A 22,822-nucleotide genomic window follows, 5' to 3' on the forward strand; every position below is an offset into this window, starting at 1 on the left:
AACGGTTTCTTTTTTTGACAAGCAGTGTTTAAAGCCATATGCGACATAATTGCCATGAGTTTCAAGGATGACATGCAACTTGAATTTGACAGGTAGATAATTCGCCTGTTAACGAGATTGTTCAGGTCAGAGTAGAATATGAAAATTATGTTTATGTTGTTTCCTTCAAATAACGCATACGCATACTAAGTTATCTTAAAGGTTAAACAACACGCGCGTATATTATCATTGAGGATTTGAGAGAAATGCTCACAAATAGTCGCCTGTATTATTTGTTAATGTTTGCAGCTTAATGTCATAATAAGCTTGGCACTCAAAGCCCATCATTGCCCATCAATCAAAAAACAAACGTCCGCAATTTCTTACAATTTACAATAACAGGACACAATGGCAACAATAACAAAGCTCTAGGAGATTTGTGCATAGGCACGAGGAGAATGATAACTTTCGCAAGCTAAGCCTGTAGATTATGGTATGAAAGGTTTTTAGATGTATAATAAGCAAAATATGATGATAACAATGAACGAAAATACACCAAATTAGTTCAATTATATTTGCCTCGATTGTTTTTATTAAATAATATTAAAGCTGATATTGAACAACTAACCATGGATTTTGACCATAACTAAATTTAGTAATTAATGCCATATTTGCCAAATTATTATTTATATGTTATTTACTAATTGCTTACAACGTTAACTTTACCTTATCGCTTTTAATGTTAAGTTGCTTGCAATTAAGCCACATTCATGCAAATATGTATTATATTAAGCAATGTTATCAATTAATTTCTAGAAGTATGCGGTTTTATTTAGTTTGCTGCATTTATGGAGTGCTTGCAGAAATGATAATCCGTGCCGCAAAATGTAAGTCGTTAGATTATAAATATAAACTTTTTAGAGTCGAGGATGAGTCGGTATGAGTCTGTTTACATTCAATTGCACAAGTTTATTATATCTGATTGCTCATTTTAATTGTTAAAGATATATATTTAAGCCAGCCTCATTATTTTGTAAGTTTTAATGAGCGAAATGCGTATTTAATTATGATGACAGACTCAAATTTTGAGCAAAATTAACCTAAGTTATGAATTTTGTATTTCTGTATAATGAGGGCTCTTATTAGAAATGTTCGATTTCAGTTGCCTTTGCTTACAGCCTACGTTTGATATGCTATATATAAACTTCATTGATTGGCTTGGTCCAACCTAACAATTTTTTTCATTTGTGGTGGTCTTCTTCATAATCATAGGACTTATTCAATGACAACTTTGAGTAAGTGTTGACGCAATTTGTTATTGTGCGTAATTCTGATAAATACACGTCACTCAAGGCAGTTGATAAATTATGCATACATATGAATGGTGCTTGATGTGGTTAGCACATCCGAATAGCTGCCCATTTGGGATAAGTGCGTGCCTAAGTACAAATATATTTCATGTTATATTTAGAAGTGGCCATCGAAAAGGTCATGAGAGCTAACAGATGTGCACTTGGTTTGCTTAAAATACATGGCCTTAATGGGGTTTTTGTACCCTGACTTAAGATCGCTTTAAAATGTACAAGAATTTAATTTTGGTTATTTAAATGGCACAGATGGTAATGTTTCACATCACGTATACGCAGCGTTAACCACATCATCCGCGCCTTTTCAGCCACGTGACATGCAATTGAACAAATAAATCAGTGAGCTAATAAATTTTTAGCAGCGTCTCAGCAGCAGACCAAAACGCGAGCAATTCTCGTATAAATATAAGCGCCAGCCAACCATTACGAAAGCGAAAGTTAACAGGCAACCAAAGGAGCTAACGTGAATGTTGGGCTGGGGCAAAGGTAGGCAGGCGTCTGCGTGCACCCCAACACATGGGTATTTGCAGCATTTCCTCTCTCTTTCAATTGAATTCTGGCGTGCCATGCTGCGTATACGTGTTTTTTATTTTACGGGTGTGTGCGTGATTTTTTCCCTGTCTTTTCAGCGGGGACTGTTTGAATTGCGCCCCGCTGCCTGCGTTGGAATATATTAAATTTTGTTATTAAAGGCTATATCCAGCACCTGCTCACACTTGTTCGGCTATTCTTCATTAATTGCAATTTAGACTACCTATGCGGCAGATTGATTTCAAATTTAATTATACATTTACAACACCGTGGACTACAAATTGAGGAAATATTTTGAACAAATCAAAAATATATTTATGTGCAAATACAAAACTAATAATTATCTAAATTGTAAGTAGCCGAAATTTGTCTTAAGCGAGATTTAAACCTCTCTGTATTTAGCTAAATATTTGTGTTACTTGTGTTTGAACTCGTATATGCAAACGGAACACACATCGTTGACTTCAAAGAATTAATTAATTAAAGTTGCACAAATTCATATGCATATGCATGTGACTGTGAAAATATGATTCCTAATACTCGAATTGGCCATATAATCAAATTAGTACCAATTTTTCAGTCACTTGAATATAAAAATTCAATTTTAGTTTTACACAATTTGCTAAATCCCTTAGTGGACTTTTAACGATTTACTAAATTGTTACGGATTTGAGCGTCGAAAAGTTATATAATCTGAACATTTCGAGATTTTTTATACATCAAAAATAAGCATTCGAATGGGGATGAACAGTTTTGTATGCTGCATTTTCTAAACTTTATTTCATTTCGATGTGCTGTGCAAATAAATTAATGAAAGCTTCTGCAGGAATACTTTTTGAATTTCGAGTTTTTGATTTAAATGGACTTGCGTTATTGAAAAAAAATTGTTTTACAACTATTTCATGATTACATTGCTCTGACACGTGGCAATAGTTAAAGAACTTTGTTCTAAGGCATTTTTAAATTTGGTACAAAGTTTACATAATTTTTGACTATTTTCGTAGGGTCACTTTAAATTTAAAAGCAAATGTATGTATATTATTAAGTTACTTTTAGGGTTATGAACAAAGTTTTTGCATTGTACTTTTGTTTTTTCCTAGGTGCATTTCCTAATTGTACCTAACAATTTGCTGGCCCGTGGTCGCACCTCCCTGATTTTGCAAGGAGCAACCGCAACTTGGCCTTTATTCGGCGCCTACCAAACGAAAAGAATTTTCATTTGTAGTCTTGCGCAGGACATATCATGTTATGCTGGCCAGCAAAAAACAATAGCGTAGAACTGATTTGAACTACCTTCGGCACGCCGACGATTTAATACCCTTGCAGACCCAACCTTTTCATAATGCTCATAGTGCTTTGCCCGTATCTAAGAAGCACAGGGAAAATAGTTAATGGTAAATAGTATAGTTAAGATAGAAAACAAAAATGTTTTTTATACAAGAACCTACTTTTGGACCGATCGTTCCTATGGCAGCTATATGATATAGTGGTCCGATGTAAATAAGATTTTGCATAAACTTAGGGAACATAGTGAAACTTATAAATGGCGAGTTTGGTAAAGATATCTTGAATAACAAAAAAGTTTTCCATAGAACAACTTAATTTTTGACCGATCGTTCTATGACAGCTATATGATACAGTGGTCCGATACAGCTGGTTTTGACATATGCACAGCGTGCAATAGAAAGAGGAACTTCTGCAAAGTTTCATAAAGATAGCTTCAAAACTGTGAGACTAGTTTGCATAGAAACAGACAGACGGACAGACGGGCATGGCTTTATCGACTCGGCTGTTGATACTGATCAAGAATATATGTACTTTATGCGTTACACATTTCACGACCAAATCATAATACCCTCTGCAAGGGTATAAAAATGCGAAGCCACGGCAGGGGAAAAAAAAATATAGAGCAGAGGTTGAAAATGTTTTGGGAATATTGTCTGTGTCGTTCGCTGAAAATCATCTTCAACATGATGTACTCAGCAGAGCTAAAAAAAATTTACAACTGTTGGTCCTTGTTGGCAGGATGTCAAAGAAAACAATAAGTCAGATGAGCAGACTTCAACTCTTGGCAACTTCTACTCTCTTAACGTAAAAAAGTAAGACCATTAACACTGGGAAATCACTTGAAAAACTGCTGAGTGCTTTAATCGTTCGTCCTGTTAGTTTCAGTATATTGAGATCGTATGAAATATAATGTGTTACTTTATTATCTTTGAGTCTATAACTACAGTACATTTATTCAGCGTATTGAAGAAAATGCATTCTGCTTTTAAATTTCTGACTACCATAACATCTAAAATCAATACAAATATTTATGCTTTGTTATATTCTTTTTTTCAAAACATTGGCACAACTTTTTTTCTGTTCCTCCTCAGCTGTTTTAGCTGTTCACGGCACAAGAACATATATTTATTCCGCCCACAACTTAAGTTGTTTTCATTTGTGCACACGTTTGGCTTACTTTCCGTAGCAGCTTTGGAGTTGCGGCGAATACTTATAACGAAAAAATGACTTTTCATTCATATGAGCAATTACTTTGCTTTTCAAAAACATGTGCCTCACACAAGTGAAAGCCCGTACACAAGTAATTGGCCCTGCATTGTTGGCATTGTATTATTATAACAATTGATTTAATACGAGAAAGTTCAGATATCTTCGGCACGCCGAAGATTTCATACCCATATCAGACGTTTGCCGTTAATTTGATAAATTTTTCGCAAATGTTCTTAATTCGATGGGTTTTAAAGTTATTTTCAAATATCCTTTTAAAATTTAACTTAAGACGCGGCCGTGGTCGCAAACTGAATGAAAAAGTTATATCTAAAATTTTAACCATAGTAAAACATGCCATGGGCAAGTCCGAGGAGTACCCGCTATATGTATATTTGTTTGCATGTATGTACGTATTTCCGAATGTACGTAAGAGTATGAATGTGTATATGCATGTATGTATGAAAGTATGTATTTATGTATGTACGGATGTATGGTTGTATGTGTATGTATATGTGTATATATACATGTCTGTGTGGGTGTATGAGTGTATGTATGTTCTTATGAATGCAAGTATGTCAATACGTTTGCATGTATGTATGTATGTTTGGGAGTATGAATTTATGTATCTTTGTGTGTATAGCTTTTGTTAAGTTAACATACAAGTTCCCTAGAAAAAGAGACTGCAACAAGGAAACCGATGAAACTGAGATTCTTAGCCAACAGACAGGTAAAGCATACTGAAATATTTTCCATTATTTGATTTAATCTGTAGAGTTTTTTATGCCTTCGAAGTGACAGGTTGTCCACCGATGTTGGAACATTTATACTCAATAGTGTGAAATAGTTAGCTCAATTTCCCGATTCGTCATGTCAATTTTCAACCCTCCCTTTTCAATGATAAACAATAAATGTCACTGGCAGTGCAACCCGACTGAAGATTTAAAAACGAACAAAAACAAGAAAAACAGAAACAAAAGCTTAATATACATGCAACAATAAATAAAATACACACACAATAATAACGCCCAAGTCCCATGGTCCGGCGTTAAATTGAGGTAACGAGGCTCCATTGTGGCACCCTAATGTACTGGTAAATATATTAAAATTCTCGAGTGGGGACAGTGTGTGGCCAGCGGGTATTCCCGTTAATAGCTGACAGTTGAGTAAATTTAAGGCCTTTATTTTATTCACTTTTTTTGTTGTTTTTGTTGATGTTGTTGGTGTTGCTTTTGGTGTTTGGCTCTACCATAAATTTGCTGCAAGGTGCTCATAAATTTTGCCCGTTTGGCATTATGAGTGGCAAACGTTAACGCGACCGTGGCATAAATTCATAATGAGATAAGTAACCCAGTAAATGCGTGCCAGGATAATGGCCGCAGGATTATGGTGTGTACTTGATGTTCACTTGCCTTGCAGCTGGTAAATCTACATAAATTTTTATTAAATTACAAGCGGGGCGAAAAATACAAAGCCAACAAATCAGATAAACACTGCACAGCCACTGGCTAAGTAAAAGTAATTACACCCTGTACCCATGAAATGTGTACAAATGCTCTAATAAAATTGCGCAATTAGCAAACACGTGTTTCGTCAATTTCATCAAAACGTGTAGTCCACGAGCGGAAATGGCTGGAAACTGATTTTAAACTTTACGAAAAAAAACCCTGAGGCGCAAACTAGGCCGGCCCATATTATTGATAATTGCCTTTGCCCTATATATTTGTCTGTTACTCAGAGATGATTACAATTTTTTTTTACAATTTTAAAAGATCGAATATTTTACAGTCTTAAAGAGTTTGTGAAATTTGTATTTATTTGGTATCTAATTTAGCAGTAGTATGTCTTAGCTAATTGTAAATTAATTTTATTTGAACAAAACATCAAGTACAGAATTTTTGAAAGTAAATCAAGTTTTAAAAATAATTTCACCCGCAACTGTGGAAAATTGATGGAAAAAGGGTTGTATGAATGTTTTTGTTTACCATCCGAAAATAAAAATCATTCAATCCAAGTTTATAAGATCAAGTTTATAAAGCACAATTCTTTTCCAAACAACTTTAAACCTATTTAAAAAGCGCTACCCAAAAAATAAATACATTTTTCAACAAATAATTAAGTCAAGACCAAGTTTAGAATATGGACGTAATGCAGTGGATTGCAACATTTTGTACGTATTTTCATGTTCTATGTATTTTTATGTTCTCGGATAATATACACAGACCAAGTTTGCTTTCCGCTGCGCGGCAAATTGAATTTAAAAAAAAGAAAGATTGTTTTTACAACGCCTTACTATGTGATTCTCATAAATTCAAGTATCACCTACAGGTTCACAAGCTTTGATAATAACTGACAAGTTGTAATGGCAATCTAATAAGTCATATGCTCTCTCTGATTAACTCTTTCTCCCTATCTTAGATTCCATATAATTTTAATCATTTTCCGTTGCTCTTTCTTTGTTCTGTAAATGATTTATATATATTCGCCTGTAGGAGGACTACTGGCAATAAAATAATTGTGCGTTAGTATGTGATTTTTTGGGTAAATATTCATATAAATTTATACGTAACAATAGATTCTAACGCAATTAAAACCTGGGCACGGACTATCTCCTAGAATATATATATATATATATGTATATAGTTGTGAAACCCTTTTCTTTTAATTTCATTATTATTATGATTTTGTTTTGAAGTCATTAAAACTCAGATGATTGTTTATTGTTGAATTGTTCCTTTTACACGGGTTTGTGTTCATTTTTTGCTGATTTACAACAAAATTATTAACAGTCGTTAATTTAGTTAAGACGTTTTGTTCGCCTCCATAATGAAGAGGATTTATCGCGGCACAAGAGCACCCAAGTACCACAGTGGCAAGTGGTCCTGGGACAAGAAGACAGACAGTCTGAAGTTTGAGCTGGACAACGACTTGTCGGACGCAATGGAGCGCTATATAGAGACGAATGGCTACAAATTTCTGCGCACAATTACTCCAGAGGAGGAGCTGATCTATCGCCAGAAGTTTGCGCGTTCTGAAACCACATTCGATTATGATACATTGATCACTGCCGATGTACTTGAGCTGGTTATCTTTTTAATGCCCAAAGAGTTTTTGACCAAGAGGCTCCTCATATTCTTGCACCAGCCTGCAGTGCTCAGATTCTTTCATGCGTTGAATATATACTTTGAGTATTTTCTCCGTTTAGTAGAGCTCGTTTTAATCCGCCGTGATGAGCTCAGTTGCAACATGGCCCAGATACAGAGCGAGCAGACAATCAAAATGAAACGCATAATCTCCATTTACTTAAGTCAATATCGTTTGCTGGTGGCACGAAACTACAGCGTAATCCTCAAGGGCGAAGGCGACATGGCCAAGTTTCATCACATTAACCCGAGCAGACAAGTTTCTGCTACGATCAGAGATAAATGGTTCCACGAGCAGTTTCTGGCCGTCTCGATCCAGATCGTCTGGATATCCATGCACAGACGCGCCTACAATGTGATCGAGATGGAGATGAATCGACTTTTTCGGTCCGAACACTTTATGATTTTCCGACCAGAGTATTTGAAATTAACGCCCGCTGAGAAAAGTTTGCTGTATGGGCGCAATAACAAGATTGTTAACTATCGCATCCAGGTCTCGCCGTTGATTCAGGAATTAGAAAATGTACCCACTGAGGATTTGCCCATACTATGGATAGGTGAGCGCAAATATCGTGGTACGGACATTCGCATTGCCACAATTGAGCTGGAGTTTATCGTTCCCTGTGCCCAGCTGCATTTGATAGACGTACCACGTGGCATAATGGGGCATCCAAAACGCCTTTACGACACTCTACTCAACCTAAACTGGCCCGCGGTACGCGAGGAGCACTTTACACTGGAGAATGACCCATATCACATTTTGCGGCAACCCCACCTTCAGATACCCAACATTGACGATACAAATATACGCAAAATGTCCAAGCACTATGAACATTTCCTAGGCCTCTATCGCATCTACGAACCATATAGTAGCCACATGCTCTCCATGTGCCTGCGCCGGGAGAGCATCATCAGTGTAGCAATTGCGGATGTCAATGTGGACATTTATAATCGCTGTGAAGAGGAACTGGCGAGCACCTCATATGGTCCCAAAGTGGATCAAGTTATCGAAAATTATTTCAAAGTCGTTTCCAGACTTCGGAAGTCGGTGAGACATGGTACGGACGATAGTACCAACATTGCCCTAAGACCCAGTGCAAAAGAACATAAAGTCCAAAAAACTGGAGACGAACACTTTTTCAAATAGTGAAGTGTCATATTGACATACATATACGCCTTGAGACGTACATATGTACATACATATGTATATATCAATGTGTCACTTTACATTTGAAAAAACAAAATCGTCTTTTCTATATAGTCGCATGTGTACAGATTACGATAATAAATGTACATATGGTATGGAAGTATTAAATTCTTTAAGAGCGATTTATTAATTACTGGAATATGGGCAAAAAATGTAATTAATTTAAAAACAAAATATTTAAGGTATTTATCAGAATCAGGTAAAAAATTAAAAGAATGGGATTTTTATTAACATTTTAAAAATAATTATAAGTGATTGGGTTTTTGGCGCCAAATTCAATATATAAATTTTTTTCGAGCTACATTTATTTGGGTTTCTTCGAAAACTGGTTAAGCAGATGCTTGATAAGACGGAAACTCTTATCAAGCATCAAAAAATAGATCATAAATAAACGAGCATACACAAAAGCAATACTCAACATTTGATTTACTTGTGGTACTAATTCTTATTCTATTCAGTCAGAAACTGCTGGCGAATTACGAATGTATCAAATAAAACCGCAGACAGTATAACGGATTTCTCTGCTAGCGGTGACTGCTTCATAACAGAAACAGCTGATAGGGTGCTACATTACTGTTATCACCTGCGCCTACTCTAGAGCTCATTCCCATTGAGCAACTCAATGTCTACGGAAATCACGGCACGCACGGTTCCACCGTATAATCACTTTACGCAAATTGGCGATCCTGTGCTGCGTGTCCGTGCCGAGGAAGTTCCACCGGAACGTTTGGACAGCCAAGAAATAAATGATATTGTGGACCAAATGGTAAAGGTGCTACGGCACTACGACTGCGTGGGCGTAGCAGCGCCTCAATTGGGAGTGCCACTGCGTATTATTGTAATGGAGTTTCGCGAGGGCAAGCGTGAACAGTTCACGGGTGAAGTCTTCGAGCAGCGAAAGATGTCGCCACTGCCGCTAAGCGTAAGTTGCAGTTTATGATTAGTGTTTATCAGTTTAATCTTTTAACTTTTGTAATTGTTATCTCATTTCTTACCCAAATAAGGTCTTTATCAATCCAAAGATTGAGATAATCAGTGATAAGTTGCACACGCATCCCGAGGGCTGCATGAGCTTGCGCGGTTTCTCTGGCCAAGTGGCTCGATATGATCGTGTCCGAGTCACCGGCATTGGAATGCTTGGAACACCTTCAGATCTCGAACTTGTGGGTTGGAGCGCGCGCATAGCGCAGCATGAAATGGATCATTTGAACGGCATTGTTTACGTTGACCGTATGGACGTTTCTAGCTTTACTTGCATTAATTGGCCACATATTAATGCAAGTGGAGGACGCGCCGTGATTGCGTTTGATAAATAAGTATTTAAAAGTTTATCAAAATAATTGAAATTACAAACACAAAAGCTATCAACAGCTGGTTCACATTAATGCTGTGAACTAATTCAAAAATGAACTAAAAATCGATAGTTTTCTTCGTCAGCCCTGGCTAAAGTAAACGGTCATATTTTACGTGGATTTTTTTTTAAATTTTAAAAAAGAATTATAAGTGATTGGGTTTTTGGCGCCGAATATTAATTTTTTACAAGCTTTATTTATTTGGGTTTCTTGGAAAACTGGTTGAGCAGCAAATTTTTGTTCATATTTTCTGATATTTGTGATTCAAATTTCGCTTCAAGTTGTTAAACATCTATCGTCAAATATAATTGATGCTCATAGCTGGTATTAAAGAAATAATATCTAAAAGGACCTTTACATATACCCTTGCAGCCGATTGAAAGAGGCAACAGTATCAACCAGTATCGATATAAGCTAAAGAATTCCAGTTTTTAACGAAAGCATGAAAAATAGTTTTGATTCACATTTTGACAATTTTTCAAAAACTACTATTACTATTTCCAATGTTGATAGTTCGCTTGTTGTGCTTTCATTTAAAACACACTCGTATATACAACACACTCGTATATACAACACACACACACACATACACTAAAAAACAAAAAAAAAAAAAAAAACAACAGGAAAAAGCCCAAAAAATCATTAAATAAAAGCTAAAAAAGTTTTGATTTGCGGCTAAAATGAAGCGTATTCACGCCGATACGTATGCGCCCAAGTACCACAGTGGCAAGTGGTCGTGGGACAATAAAACCGACAGTCTGCACTTTGAGCCCCACAACGACTTGTCGGACGCAAGGGAGCGCTATATGGAGACGAACGGATACAAATTCCTTCGCACAATCAACCAGGAGGAGGAACTGATCTTTCGGCAGGAGTTTCTGCGTTCTGAAGCCACTTTTGATACGGACACTGTTGTGATAAACGATGTCCGTGATCTGGTGTTATTTCTGATGCCCGAAGAATTTCTGACCTCGAAATTTCTTGATTTTATACACAGGCCTGCCGTGCACAGATTGCTTCATGCTCTGATCATCTACTTCGAGTACTTTCTGCGAATGGTCGAATTTGTGCTGATCCGGCGGGATGAGCTCGCTGGCGATATGGCCCAGATACAGAGCGAGCAGACAAATGAAATGAAGCGCCTTTTTTCGATATACTTGAGTCAGTATCGCATGCTGGTGGCACGAAATTATAGCGTAATCCTCAAGGGCGAAGGCGATATGGCGGAGTTCTATCACATGAAGGAGATTGTCAACATTTCGGCGACCATTAAGGATAAGTTCTTTCACGAGCATTTTCTGGCCGTTGCCACGCAGATCGTATGGATTACTTTGCACAGACGCGCCTACAACGTGATCGAGATGGAGATGAATCGACTATTTCGCTCTGAGCACTTTGTGATCAATCATCCAGAGTATCCGAAGTTCACACCCTTGGAGCGCAGCTTGCTCTATGGTCGCAATTACAAGATTGTTAACTATCGCACCCAGGTCTCGCCGTTGATTCAGGAGCTGGAGCATATACCCGAAGAGGATATGGCCATTCTGTGGATTGGTGAGCGCAAGTATCGGGGCACCGACACTCGCATAGTGCAGATCGAGCTGGAGTATATTGTGCCGGGCCCCCAGCTGTTCATGATCGATGTAACCCACGGCATTCTAGGACATCCAAAGATATTATACGACACCACTCTGAGCCTGGACTGGCCCGCGGTGCGTTTTGCCAACTACTCTGCTGACCACGATCCATATCAGATTGTGCGGCAGCCGCATCTGCAAATACCCAACATTAACGAGATCAAGATGCGCAAAATGTCTAAGTTCTACGATCAGTTCTTCAAGGTATATCGCATCTACGAGCCGTGCTCCCCGCAGATGCTATATAAGTGGTACCGGCGCGAGAAGGTGATTAAGTTTTATCGCAGTGGTGGCGTCCTCAAGGACATCTATGTACGCTGCAAAAAGGACCTGGCCAGGCAGAAATATGGTCCCGCTGTGGATACCATTATTTCCAAATACTTTAAGGTTGTATCCAGGCTCCGTAAGAACACATTAGGCAGTATTGCCGATGATCGATCAAGCAGGGGTACTCTTGCATCAATCATGCCTAAAGAACGCCTGAAGCCGCGCAAAATGGGTGACGATCATTACTTCGAAGTGTAATGTTGATTGTGAACGGAAATCCGATAACGGTAATGTAGCACCCGATCAGCTGTTTCTGTTATGATACAGTCACCGCTAGCAGAGAAATCCGGTATACTGTCTGGTGTTACATTTGATGGAGTTTATGACTGAATAGAAAAAGAATTAGTTCCACTAGTAAATCAAATGTTGGTTATTGCTTTTGTGTATGCTCGTAACCGTCTTATCAAGTATCAAAAACTAGATCATAAATAAACGAGCATACACAAAAGCTATCAGCAGCTGGTTCACATTCATGCTGTGAACTAATTCAAAAAAGAACTATCGTATTCGTCGCATGGTTACAAATCGATAGTTTTCTTCGTCAGCCCTGGCTAAAGTAAACGGCCATATTTTACGTGGTAAAGGCAAGAGTTTAGGGTTTTAAATTGAAATCACAATTGTTAAATAAATCAGTTAGTCGCAAATAAAAAATTATAAAAATAATTACATTGATTATTTGCTTAATTTATGATGATAAATTAAGCGTATTAAAAGGCTACGAAAAAAATTAAGAGGGTATCTTGAAGTAGACTACCCATATTTTTATTATTTATATTAGTTACGGTTAACGACGCTTGTATCTTTTTATTTTGTAATAAACGGCTAAAATGTTGCAAAAACTACGTAAATTAAGTGGAAGACACGAAAGATACCTCAGCACCAGCCTTGCGGCTTCACAGTCATTCAGAAAATGGTACCAGCAGCTCTGGACAACGAATCGTACGAATTTGCCGCCTTACAGCCACTTCACACAGATCGGAGACCCCGTGCTGCGCGACCGGGCAGCGGAGGTGCCAGCGGAATGTGTGGATAGCAAGGAGATCCATGCCATTGTGGATCAGATGGTGCATGTGCTGCGCAAATACGACTGTGTGGGAATTGCGGCGCCTCAAATTGGCATATCCTTACGCATCATTGCCATGGAATTTAAGCGAAGCATACGAAAAGACCTGTCCGAGGCGACATACAAGGCGCGGCAAATGTCCGAGCTGCCATTGACTGTAATCAACACGAAATATAGGATAGATAGTATAACATATACTAATGCCGCTCGCTTCCCCACAGGTGTTCATCAATCCAAAGCTGAATGTGACCAACTATACCAAGCACAAGCATCCTGAAGGCTGCATGAGCGTTCGCGGTTTCTCTGCGGAAGTTGAGCGCTATGAGGGCGTCAAGCTCACAGGTGTGGACAGACAAGGTGCCCACAACGAGCTTCAACTGAGCGGATGGAATGCGCGTATTGCCCAGCACGAAATGGATCATTTGGATGGCAAACTATACACCGATCACATGGATCGTTCCACCTTTACGTGCACTTGCTGGGAGACAGTTAACACAAAATCTGGACGTGTGGAAATACCTTTTTACAAATAGTTCATATTGTTAAAACTTTGTTATCCTCTTGCTAAAACTTTAATTTATAGAATGGATATGTTGATTGTTGGCAACTGCTTCTGTTCACTTATCAGCGGTCATGTACATTCTCAAATTATGATTGGCCGTACCCAGCGCCGTCTTGGCCTTAAAATACTCGGGACTGTCCCATAGATCACGTTTGTCCATCATGTACGTAAAAAGCTCGTTGTATTCGCGCTGCAGCAGCTTGTGTGTGCCAGCAACCTTCTTGCGCAGTTCATCGATAGCCTGGGACAGATTTTCACGAGCAGCATCAACTACTGCATCATCAGCAACCGATTCGGATGCCCTTGCTCCCTCGTGTTGTAGTGTACGCAAATGCATTCGCTGATTCTGCCAGTCGTCCCACTGTAATTGCAAGCACTTTCCCAAGTAGTTAAGCACGGCAGTGCGCAAAATGAATTGCCGTATACCCGGATGGGCAATGTTGCGCACTCGCACTCGGAACATGCTAAAACAGTTGCTCAACTCTTCACTCCGAATGACAGTTACATTGAATGTTGTTAATATGGCGCCGACTACTAAAATAAATAAATCGATAGGAACAAAGTCCCAAGTCAAATCGTTATGGCAACTACACAGCGAGGATCTGTGCTGAACTTCGAGGCTTGTGCTTGCCTGGGTGTACGTCCATTCTATGTGGTCCTAATGCTCGTTATTTTGTAGGAAAGTTTAGCTAACGGATTAATTGTTTCTTGGCATTTGCTATTTGATTGAAGCTTATGATACCAAAACTGCATCATGATTTATTTTGGCGCTCATTAGCTAATGGATTAAACCAATGTAAAAAAATAAAATAAAATCCAAATAGTATCGGTGATGTTATTTGAAATTGGTATTCTGTTTAGACTTTTAGATCCTTACTTTTGTATTATAATGTATTAAATACTTTGTTCGACACTCGCCTTTTCGACCATTAATAAATTAAATTGAAAAACCTCTAAATTCAAATTAGGTCAACAATATATTGATATTATCTCAAAATAAATAAATTTAGAAAAATAATATATGATAGCATATGAACCCAACCAGTTAAAACCCAGAATTCCACATTCTTATGTCCCTTCAACCAAACCTTGAGCGTTAGATAAAACACGGCTATGGTGAATTCTATCTAATTTGTAAGCCAAATTATTAATAGAAGTGTTTTACACACAATATATACATTTTTTTCATAAGATCCAATTATTATACCTATTTATTTGCACTATTCACCTAATATTAAGAGCTAGCTGGTTAACACGTCAACAATTCAAATAGAAAAAATATCGTTTTCCGTTTTTTTTGAAAAATAAAATAAAAAAAATGTACATTATGCTGCCATCAGTTGGTTATAAAATAAAAAACATAAATTTTCTTTTACATAAAATGATGCTGGCAGTTGTACACCAAATGTATTGTCCATGCTGCGGGCTCTCAAAACAATCCCTCGATTTGTCCAGTTTCGGTGTTCAGATCAATGTCGTAGATGGCGGGGCGAGTGGCGAGTCCGGGCATTTTGGTTATGTCGCCGCACATGGCCACCACAAAGCCGGCGCCAGCTGAGACATAAACACTCTGAACTTTAATTGTAAAACCCTTGGGAGCGCCCTTAATATTGGCATCGCCAGTGACGGAGCCGGAGGTCTTGGACATGCACACTGGCAGTTTACCAAATCCCTGAAAGGTCAAAAATAACATTTAAGCCAAGTGCAGCAAGAGAAAACCTTTGAACTTACTGCATCGGTAAGGCGTTTGATCTGGTCGATAGCTTCCGGGGTGAGTTCCACTTTGCCCGCGCCGTACATGGTTTGTGCGATCCTGTTCATCTTGTCCACAAGCGGCAGATCAAGCTCGTAGAGCAGCTTGAACTTATTCTCCAGTTTGCAGGCTTCAATGACGGCATCGGCGAGTGGCACAGCACCTGCACCACCATCTGACCAGTGGGTGGACACCACGGCAGCAAAGGCGCCTGCCTGCAGAGCGGCCTTCTTGAGCAGCTCGTGCTCGGCCGCTGTATCGGCGACATGCGCATTGATGGACACAACGACGGGCATGCCAAAGGCGCGTCCGTTGGAGATGTGCTGCAACAGATTGGGCAGGCCCTGCTCCAGCAGCTGCAGATTCTCCTCCGTATACTGTTTGTTGAGTGGTGTGCCCGGCGTGACCGGCGCACCGCCGCCATGCATTTTAATGGCCCTCACCGTTGTCACCAGGACCATGGCATCGGGCTTGCGGCCAGAGTTGCGACACTTGATGTTACAGAACTTCTCCATGCCAATATCGGAGCCAAAACCCGCCTCAGTGCACACGAAGCCTTCGGTGCCCACCAGCTTGAGGCCAACCTCGTCGGCAATGATCGAGTTGCAGCCGTGGGCAATGTTGGCAAACGGACCAGCATGCACCAGAACAGGCGTGCCCTCCAGAGACTGCATCAGATTCGGCTCGAGTGCGTCCTTCAGGAGAACAGCTAGTGCGCCAGTGACGCCCAGATCATCGGTAGTCACCGGCTGGCCGCGCTTGTCAAAGGCGACCACCATTTGTGCCAGCCGGTTCTTCATGTCCGCCAGGCTGCGCGAGAGTGCCAGCACGGCCATAATCTCGCTGGCCACCGCTATGGAGAAGCGCGTCTTGCGGCTCAAGCCCTTCTCGGTGGGCGACTCGCCAATGGTTATCTCACGTAGATGCCTGTCATTAATGTCCACCACGCGCTCCCACATGATCGTGTCGGTGTCAATGTTGAGCCGTGCAAAGGCCGCCGCCTCCGGCTCGGTCAGCGTATCGGGATCCGTTTTATCAATGCCCAGGCGCTTGAGGCGACGCAACTGTATGGGACTGAATATGCGCTGGCCCTTAATGCGCGGCACCAGACGATTGTAGAGCGCCGTGTCCGATTGCGTGGCCTCGTGGAAGATGCGCGTGTCCAGCTGTGCGGCTACCAAGTTATTGGCCGCCGCAACGGCGTGTATGTCGCCCGTGAGATGCAAATTGAACTCCTCCATGGGTATGACCTGGGCATAACCACCGCCGGCAGCACCGCCCTTGATGCCGAACGTTGGTCCCTGCGAAGGCTGACGCAGTGCCGCGATCACATTGCGCTCCTTGTGCGCGCCCAGCGCCTGTACCAGGCCCATTAGCGTCGTGGTCTTGCCCTCGCCGAGGGGTGTGGGCGTTATGCCCGCGACAACCACATAGCTGCCCGTTCGCTGCTCCTGCAGACGCTGCAAAACGCTCAGCGAGATCTTGGCCTTCTTGCTGCCATAGAGCGACACCTCCTTTGGCAGTAGGCCAATTTCCTCGGCCAGCTGGGCAATATTCTTGGGATGCTGTGCGCGCGCTATCTCAATGTCACTGGGCACGGGCCTGGCAGGCCGAAGCGGTAGCAGCTGCAGTGGCCACTTGGTGCGTTTGGCACGGGCCGCCGCTCGCGATGCCGACACCACCGTGTTCTTCATCAGCATGGCCACTGTCATGGGGCCGACGCCGCCGGGCACGGGAGTCAGATGACCCGCCACCAGTTTAGCCTGCTCAAAGTCCACGTCACCCACCAAACGACTGCCACTCGCCTTGGTCGCGTCTGCGAAGGAAGGAAGACAAATGTAAATAGTTGAGAGATGAGATGCCCAAACGGCCACAAATCTTCAGAGTTCGCCGTGTATGCTCGCTTCAGTCAAACGAATTTCAATTACTAAGCGTCAAACACACACTTATTTTCGATTTTGGAAAATAACTAGCTGAGTTTCCATGCTTATCAGGGGCTCGACAGGGGTCAGGCGCTATGATAAGCAATGGTAAACAACTGGGTTTGATAGGGAGGCGGAAAGCAACTCATCTGTAGCGATGCCCACTCACCTGGCTTGACATTAATGCCACAGTCGATGACGACGGCGCCTGGCTTTATCCAAGTGCCCTTAACCATCTCGGGCACACCAATGCCCACCAGCAGTATGTCAGCGGTGCGCGTTATCTCCTCCAGATTGCGCGTCTTCGAGTGGCAAACGGTAACCGTGGCATTTGCCCATTTGAGCAGCTCGGCAGCTGGTGTGCCCACAATTTTACTGCGGCCCAGGACAACGGCTCTGGCTCCGGCAATTTCCACGCCAGTACGTCGTATCAGCTCCAGACAGCCCCACGGTGTGCACGGCAGAAAGCCATTGAGATCGCCGATGGCCAAACGACCCTCGTTCATGGTGTGCAGACCGTCCACATCTTTCTCGGGCGAGACGGCGTCCGTGATGCGATGCGCATCGATGGGCGTATCACAGTCCAGAGGCATCTGCACGATGATGCCGTGCACCAGGGGATCAGCATTCAGCTCGCCCAGCTGCCGCAGCGAATGACGTGCGATTGATTAGAAATGGTTAAGGTGTTAATTCAATGATAGTGTTAATTCGTCTAAATACTCTGACGCAATGAAGTAACGCAATTATGAATTATAAATATTTATATAGTATATATTTTTGATCTGGGATAAATTTCGTTGGTCGGTCGAGAAAAAGGCAAACAAGTCCCTGAGTTCTTTAGGTCTTTGCTTAAATATATATTTGACAAATAAGATAAGAAATATTTATGGTAAATAATATAATTAATATATAAACAAGAAAATAACTAATATGATAGGTTTGTATATGTCTACCATGGCTCTCTGTGATCTATATATATTATGTCCAACGAGTTGGGTATGTCTATGGTAAGGGTATTTAATCGTCGGCAACTCAATGATAAATCTGTCTTTTTTCTTTCTTTCTTTTTTGGGCATTGCATAACATTTGATTGACTTTGACTGGCACCTACCTTATCGAGCAGCTCCGATTCGGTGATAGAACGGGGCAGCGGAACATGGACGGCATTGATGCCAATTTCCGTGGCGGCCTTGATCTTCATGCGTATGTAGACATTGGAATCCTCGCGACCGCCCACTTGGACGATGCGCAGTCCTGGCACAAATTGGGTGCCCGATGCGCGCAGCTCAATCACCTCCTGGCGCAGCTCCTCGCGTATTGTCCTGTTGTGTACAACAACAACCACATAGTATATACATCCACTTATACTACTGGCAACTGATACTCACTTGGCCACCGCTGTGCCGGATATGATTTTCGACTCGACGGTCATCTCGCTCCTCCACACACTGTAAAAACGCACAAAGTTTTGAAGTCTCCGCACTATGGTCGGGGAATATGAACGCGTCTCGATAGCAACGCCAACGCTCGCGCAACGCAACTGAACGCCTACCGGTCATACCGGGCCTATCTATACCCATACCCATACCCATACTAATACCCATACCCATGGCGATAGGTGTGCGGGTATGTCTATCGCTTGCTAATCCCGCGCCCGCCTCGACCGCTCGCTTATCAGTTGCCCCGCGAACGCATTTCAGATTATGGGGTTTCGGTTTTCTCAGGGGTCACAGCTCATCGTAAACAAATACGCGACTCTGTAAAGCAGCAAAGATTCACCCAATAGCTATACCAAGAGAGCTCTCCCTTTCCATAGGAGCTGTGACCGCAAAATGACATGCGAACCAGCTCGATATGGCATCATGGTTCAAAACATTTGGGAAGTGGATATTAATTGGAAGAAAGTGCGGTTAAAACTAAACTGCGATCATAGAAATCATATTTGAAATAATATCTAGCAATCAGCTGAAGACTTCGATTATAAAAATTATTCCTTAAGAAGAGTGCACTTCCTCTTCTATCTCTGAGCTAGATAACATAGAAACAGGGACTGCGATTAAAGATTTTGAAATTATCAAAATGAGAAGACTTGCAAGCAAGATAACTATTATAGCTCCCAAAAGGGATTTAATTATTAATTTAACAGAAATCATATTAAAAACGAAACAAATTTCAGAAATTTACAGCCCCACTTGAAAGTCTATTTAACAAGTTAATATTCAAATTATGAAAAAGAAAGAATAATTTTGTAAATTTCCGTTCAAGACGCATTAAAAAATAGCGCTGAAATATTATTAAAACTAAACTAAAATTTCAAGATACTATATATAAAAGCTATTATATTCAAACATAACCCTAAAATAACAAATTTGATATATTCTTCGAGAGGTTTTCATGATGTCGTCTGTCATTTTAACCACTGTGCGCTTAATATAGTTCTATCGGACCATAACACCGATTTCATAATCTATTTAATACCTGAATCCGGTGACAAGCAAACAAATATTCCACGAGAAACACACAAATTAGAAATAATAACAACAAAAAACAACAGCAGCAACAAAACAGATAAACGTGCCTTATCGTTAGGTGCCAATTGGTAAGCAGATAACATGCAGAATAGGTGGACACATCAATTAGCAAATGGAATGGAAACACAGAGCAACGGTCAGTGGGACAAGACGAATCGAGTGGAGAGCTCATTTTTTTTTATTCCTGACCAAGTTTTATAAATTTTGTTTAATCTTTACTTAATCTTAATAGCGGCACGCAGCTTGGCCGAGCGACTGCGGCTATTGCGTGCGATTTCTGTGGCATCGGGCTGAATGACGTGTCGATGCAGCTGGCGCCAGTTGGATTGCACAAAGGATTCCAACAGCTCTGGATCATGGGTGAGGTCATGACCACAATACTTGAGCGGCAGCGGATTGGCCACGCCCTCGATCACATTGCCATTAATGTGACGCTTGACAATGGTGTCCTCCAGCGAGTGAAAGGTGATGGCCACCAGGCGGCCCTGGGCACGCAATAGCTCCTGGGCCAGCAGCATACCATAGTTGATCTCGTTCAGCTCGTTGTTGACAAAGATGCGCAGAGCCTGAAACGTTTTTGTCGCCGAATGCGCCGGCCGCTGCAGCCGGTCCAGCCGGTGACCATCGCCCAGCACTGCGGCTACCAGATCGGCCAGCTGTCGCGTGGTCTCAATGCGCTGCAGTGCACTGCGTGCCTCCACAATGGCGCGCGCTATCTTCTTGGCTGCCTTCTCCTCGCCGTAGACGCGCAAAATGCGCGCCAGATCCGCCTCCTCGGCACGGGCTAGCACATCGGCGGCGCTGACGCTGCCACTGCGTCCGCAATCCATGCGCATGTCCAGTGGCCCGTTGTGCGCTATGGAGAAGCCGCGTGCTGCCTCATCGAACTGCATGGAACTGCAGCCGAAATCGAACAGCATGCCATCAAAACTATGCCGCGGCACGTCCAGCGATTGCAGCAGCTGCGGTAGCTCCGAGAATTTTCCTAGGAGCGGCACCAGTCGTCCGTCGTAGTCGTTCTCCTGGCTCATGCGCTGAGCCAGCTCGTGGGCAAGCGGATCCCGGTCCAGGGCATAAACTGTAGTATCCGGACAGCTGTCGAGTAGGCGACGCGTGTGTCCACCAGCGCCAAAGGTCATATCTATGTAATTGCCGCTTGCCACCGGCTGCAGATAGTCAATAGCCGTCTGGCAGAGCACGGGCACATGTTGAGCAGATGGAGCTGGAGGCGTCACAGTCGTCGTACAATGTCTTAGTTGCTGTGTTGGTGTTGATTTGGGTCTAGTCAGGAATTGGCTCAAAATCTTCATTGGGGTGATTGCTTTAATTGCGTTTGGCGGCGCCATCGTTCAGATACTGCAGAAACTCTGAGCTGAGCACCTGGCTGCACTGGGCGGCGGTTAAGCCCGTGGCTGTCGACTCGTAGCGACGTGGATACTTCTTGGCGTAAATGTTGTTCGAAATCCGCTCCAAGGCGTCAATTTGCTTGGTCAGCTGCGCAGTCGTTTCGATATTGTGGCTGCTCGCGTCTGTCAGTTTGGTAACTTGTTTGCGGATTTGCTCTCCCAGATCCCTTGGGTGGGAAAGAAAGTTTATTGTGGGGCTTTCATATGCACTTTTGTATTTGTATTTGTTGTGTTGTTGCTCTGATGTTCGTTGCAGCGAAAAGCCGAAGAGATTAACAAAAAACGAACCTAAGCAAAATACATGGAAGAATTGGAATGGACTTGAATTTCTTCGAAGCTGGCACATATTATATTTATTTACATTCGCAATAAAGAGTAGTGCAACCGAATACCTAGTACAATTGATTGAAATTACAGGTAAACTTGGGTCTAAAGATAAAATAAATAAAAACTAAACAGTTGCACAGTAGCGATTAATAAATGTACAAAGAGAAGGAAAACCACATATATATTCAAACCTACAAAGTCTGTGTATCAACTATAAGCATTATAACCTTGTTTATATACCTCAAATTCACGCCTAATGAAAATTGCGGTTTTCAGGAAAATATAAATTTAGGATGTTTTCAGTACCAAACAGCTAATAGCATAACATTGTTTATGCAAGTGTTCAGATATCATATCTTCGGTGAATGTTCTCTGTAGGTTAAAAATTATGGAAATAAACACTTGGTATATTATATTATGTTTCATCCAGTGTATCAGTTATTGAAGCTCTCTCGATTAAGTTCATTTGGCCGGGTTAAAACTTACACAGCCACATCCTGCTCGCCAAGAAGAAACGACTCTGGTATCAACTGATAGGCGTACTTTGAGGACATGATAAAACACAAGTTTCAATAAAACACGCAAGCAAACGAAAACAGCTGAAACTAACAATTCGAAAATCGTCAACGGACTGTTTCCGTTGCCAAGAATCAAGTAGAAATTGGCCTGTTCTAGTGCCACAATCCACAATGATATGTGGAACTTGTGGCGCTGCACCACAGAGTGAAAACCCAGCTCATGACGAGCGACAACATCAAACGCATTGCCAAATTATAAGCTTATTCTTGCCTGTAAGAAACCACAACAAATAGCTTAAATAGTAATCTAAAAAATTCTATGCCTGCAATTGTTGTTAGATAATCGCAAACGGGACGCCGCTGAACGAACATTTTATTGGGATTTTGACTTTGCTTACCTGCCGACTTTAGTTTTTTCTGCTGGCCACTTCTCGAGTACTTTAATAAATCTTTGGTATTGTGCAGACATGCTTAATATAGCAAATTTACGTGCAGTAATTAATAACTTTTAGCGCCAAAACAAATCATTGCACGCGCATAACAGCTGGACAATTTAGTGGTTTACAGCACTTTTAAATAAGTTTTACTACACTGATTCAAAGCAGTGTTCACAAACGTGAAAACAATCTAACACAAAATATCGATTTATATAAAGAATTACTTGGCGCGTAGTTTTGAATTGGTCAGCGGACTTCTAAAAAACA

At 41.4% G+C, this 22,822-nt stretch overlaps 7 protein-coding genes across 9 annotated transcripts; 4 read left to right on the forward strand and 3 right to left on the reverse strand.

The window, feature by feature from the left end:
• Positions 1 to 7,015: 7,015 nt before the first annotated feature.
• Positions 7,016 to 8,828, forward strand: LOC135437296 (uncharacterized). The gene is made up of 2 exons (XM_064695214.1): positions 7,016 to 7,115; positions 7,172 to 8,828. The coding sequence occupies exon 2, from the start codon at positions 7,197 to 7,199 to the stop codon at positions 8,658 to 8,660; it is 1,464 nt and encodes a 487-aa protein (XP_064551284.1). The 5' UTR covers positions 7,016 to 7,115; positions 7,172 to 7,196; the 3' UTR covers positions 8,661 to 8,828.
• Positions 8,829 to 9,303: 475 nt separating this feature from the next.
• Positions 9,304 to 10,252, forward strand: LOC135434811 (peptide deformylase, mitochondrial). The gene is made up of 2 exons (XM_064691536.1): positions 9,304 to 9,642; positions 9,725 to 10,252. Exons 1-2 carry the CDS (start codon positions 9,343 to 9,345, stop codon positions 10,034 to 10,036), a joined length of 612 nt encoding a protein of 203 aa, XP_064547606.1. The 5' UTR covers positions 9,304 to 9,342; the 3' UTR covers positions 10,037 to 10,252.
• A 440-nt stretch (positions 10,253 to 10,692) lies between these two features.
• Positions 10,693 to 12,699, forward strand: LOC135436131 (uncharacterized). The gene has a single exon (XM_064693616.1). The coding sequence runs from the start codon at positions 10,753 to 10,755 to the stop codon at positions 12,232 to 12,234; it is 1,482 nt and encodes a 493-aa protein (XP_064549686.1). The 5' UTR covers positions 10,693 to 10,752; the 3' UTR covers positions 12,235 to 12,699.
• A 29-nt stretch (positions 12,700 to 12,728) lies between these two features.
• On the forward strand, positions 12,729 to 13,706 carry LOC135436146 (peptide deformylase, mitochondrial). Its single transcript, XM_064693640.1, has 2 exons — positions 12,729 to 13,256; positions 13,321 to 13,706. Exons 1-2 carry the CDS (start codon positions 12,864 to 12,866, stop codon positions 13,630 to 13,632), a joined length of 705 nt encoding a protein of 234 aa, XP_064549710.1. The 5' UTR covers positions 12,729 to 12,863; the 3' UTR covers positions 13,633 to 13,706.
• On the reverse strand, positions 13,616 to 14,209 carry LOC135436156 (uncharacterized). The gene has a single exon (XM_064693653.1). The coding sequence runs from the start codon at positions 14,122 to 14,124 to the stop codon at positions 13,717 to 13,719; it is 408 nt and encodes a 135-aa protein (XP_064549723.1). The 5' UTR covers positions 14,125 to 14,209; the 3' UTR covers positions 13,616 to 13,716.
• A 731-nt stretch (positions 14,210 to 14,940) lies between these two features.
• On the reverse strand, positions 14,941 to 22,685 carry pug (pug C-1-tetrahydrofolate synthase, cytoplasmic). Of its 3 annotated transcripts, XM_064693593.1 has the most exons (6): positions 22,517 to 22,670; positions 18,725 to 18,784; positions 18,448 to 18,658; positions 17,506 to 17,977; positions 15,393 to 17,230; positions 14,941 to 15,333 (listed from the first exon to the last, which is right to left on the reverse strand). In XM_064693593.1, exons 1-6 carry the CDS (start codon positions 22,585 to 22,587, stop codon positions 15,091 to 15,093), a joined length of 2,895 nt encoding a protein of 964 aa, XP_064549663.1. In that variant the 5' UTR covers positions 22,588 to 22,670; the 3' UTR covers positions 14,941 to 15,090. The 3 variants fall into 3 exon arrangements, with proteins under 3 accessions (XP_064549663.1, XP_064549646.1, XP_064549654.1); XM_064693576.1 differs by lacking the exon at positions 22,517 to 22,670 and having other exon boundaries at positions 18,725 to 18,885; XM_064693584.1 differs by lacking the exons at positions 14,941 to 15,333; positions 15,393 to 17,230; positions 17,506 to 17,977; positions 18,448 to 18,658; positions 18,725 to 18,784 and adding an exon at positions 21,185 to 21,440 and having other exon boundaries at positions 22,517 to 22,685.
• Positions 20,028 to 21,177, reverse strand: LOC135436139 (probable methyltransferase-like protein 15 homolog). The gene has a single exon (XM_064693628.1). It carries the CDS (start codon positions 21,175 to 21,177, stop codon positions 20,083 to 20,085), a length of 1,095 nt encoding a protein of 364 aa, XP_064549698.1. The 3' UTR covers positions 20,028 to 20,082.
• Positions 22,686 to 22,822: the final 137 nt, after the last annotated feature.

Source organism: Drosophila montana, unplaced genomic scaffold (assembly GCF_035044405.1).
Source record: "Drosophila montana isolate Dmon_TW-CO22-7 unplaced genomic scaffold, ASM3504440v1 contig_1505_1, whole genome shotgun sequence".
Lineage (NCBI taxonomy): Eukaryota > Metazoa > Arthropoda > Insecta > Diptera > Drosophilidae > Drosophila > Drosophila montana.

Excerpts from the sequence above, each read along its gene's own strand:
- LOC135437296 (XM_064695214.1), top strand. The coding sequence starts at position 7,197 with ATGAAGAGGATTTATCGCGGCACAAGAGCACCCAAGTACCACAGTGGC.
- LOC135434811 (XM_064691536.1), top strand. The coding sequence starts at position 9,343 with ATGTCTACGGAAATCACGGCACGCACGGTTCCACCGTATAATCACTTT. Across the intron at positions 9,643-9,724 it reads TGTCGCCACTGCCGCTAAGC|GTCTTTATCAATCCAAAGAT; the intron begins GTAAGTTGCAGT and ends TACCCAAATAAG.
- LOC135436131 (XM_064693616.1), top strand. The coding sequence starts at position 10,753 with ATGAAGCGTATTCACGCCGATACGTATGCGCCCAAGTACCACAGTGGC.
- LOC135436146 (XM_064693640.1), top strand. The coding sequence starts at position 12,864 with ATGTTGCAAAAACTACGTAAATTAAGTGGAAGACACGAAAGATACCTC. Across the intron at positions 13,257-13,320 it reads TGTCCGAGCTGCCATTGACT|GTGTTCATCAATCCAAAGCT; the intron begins GTAATCAACACG and ends GCTTCCCCACAG.
- LOC135436156 (XM_064693653.1), bottom strand. The coding sequence starts at position 14,124 with ATGTTCCGAGTGCGAGTGCGCAACATTGCCCATCCGGGTATACGGCAA.
- LOC135436139 (XM_064693628.1), bottom strand. The coding sequence starts at position 21,177 with ATGAAGATTTTGAGCCAATTCCTGACTAGACCCAAATCAACACCAACA.
- pug (XM_064693593.1), bottom strand. The coding sequence starts at position 22,587 with ATGTCTGCACAATACCAAAGATTTATTAAAGTACTCGAGAAGTGGCCA. Across the intron at positions 17,978-18,447 it reads AATCGGAGCTGCTCGATAAG|CTGGGCGAGCTGAATGCTGA; the intron begins GTAGGTGCCAGT and ends TCGCTGCGGCAG. Across the intron at positions 15,334-15,392 it reads TCAAACGCCTTACCGATGCA|GGATTTGGTAAACTGCCAGT; the intron begins GTAAGTTCAAAG and ends TTGACCTTTCAG.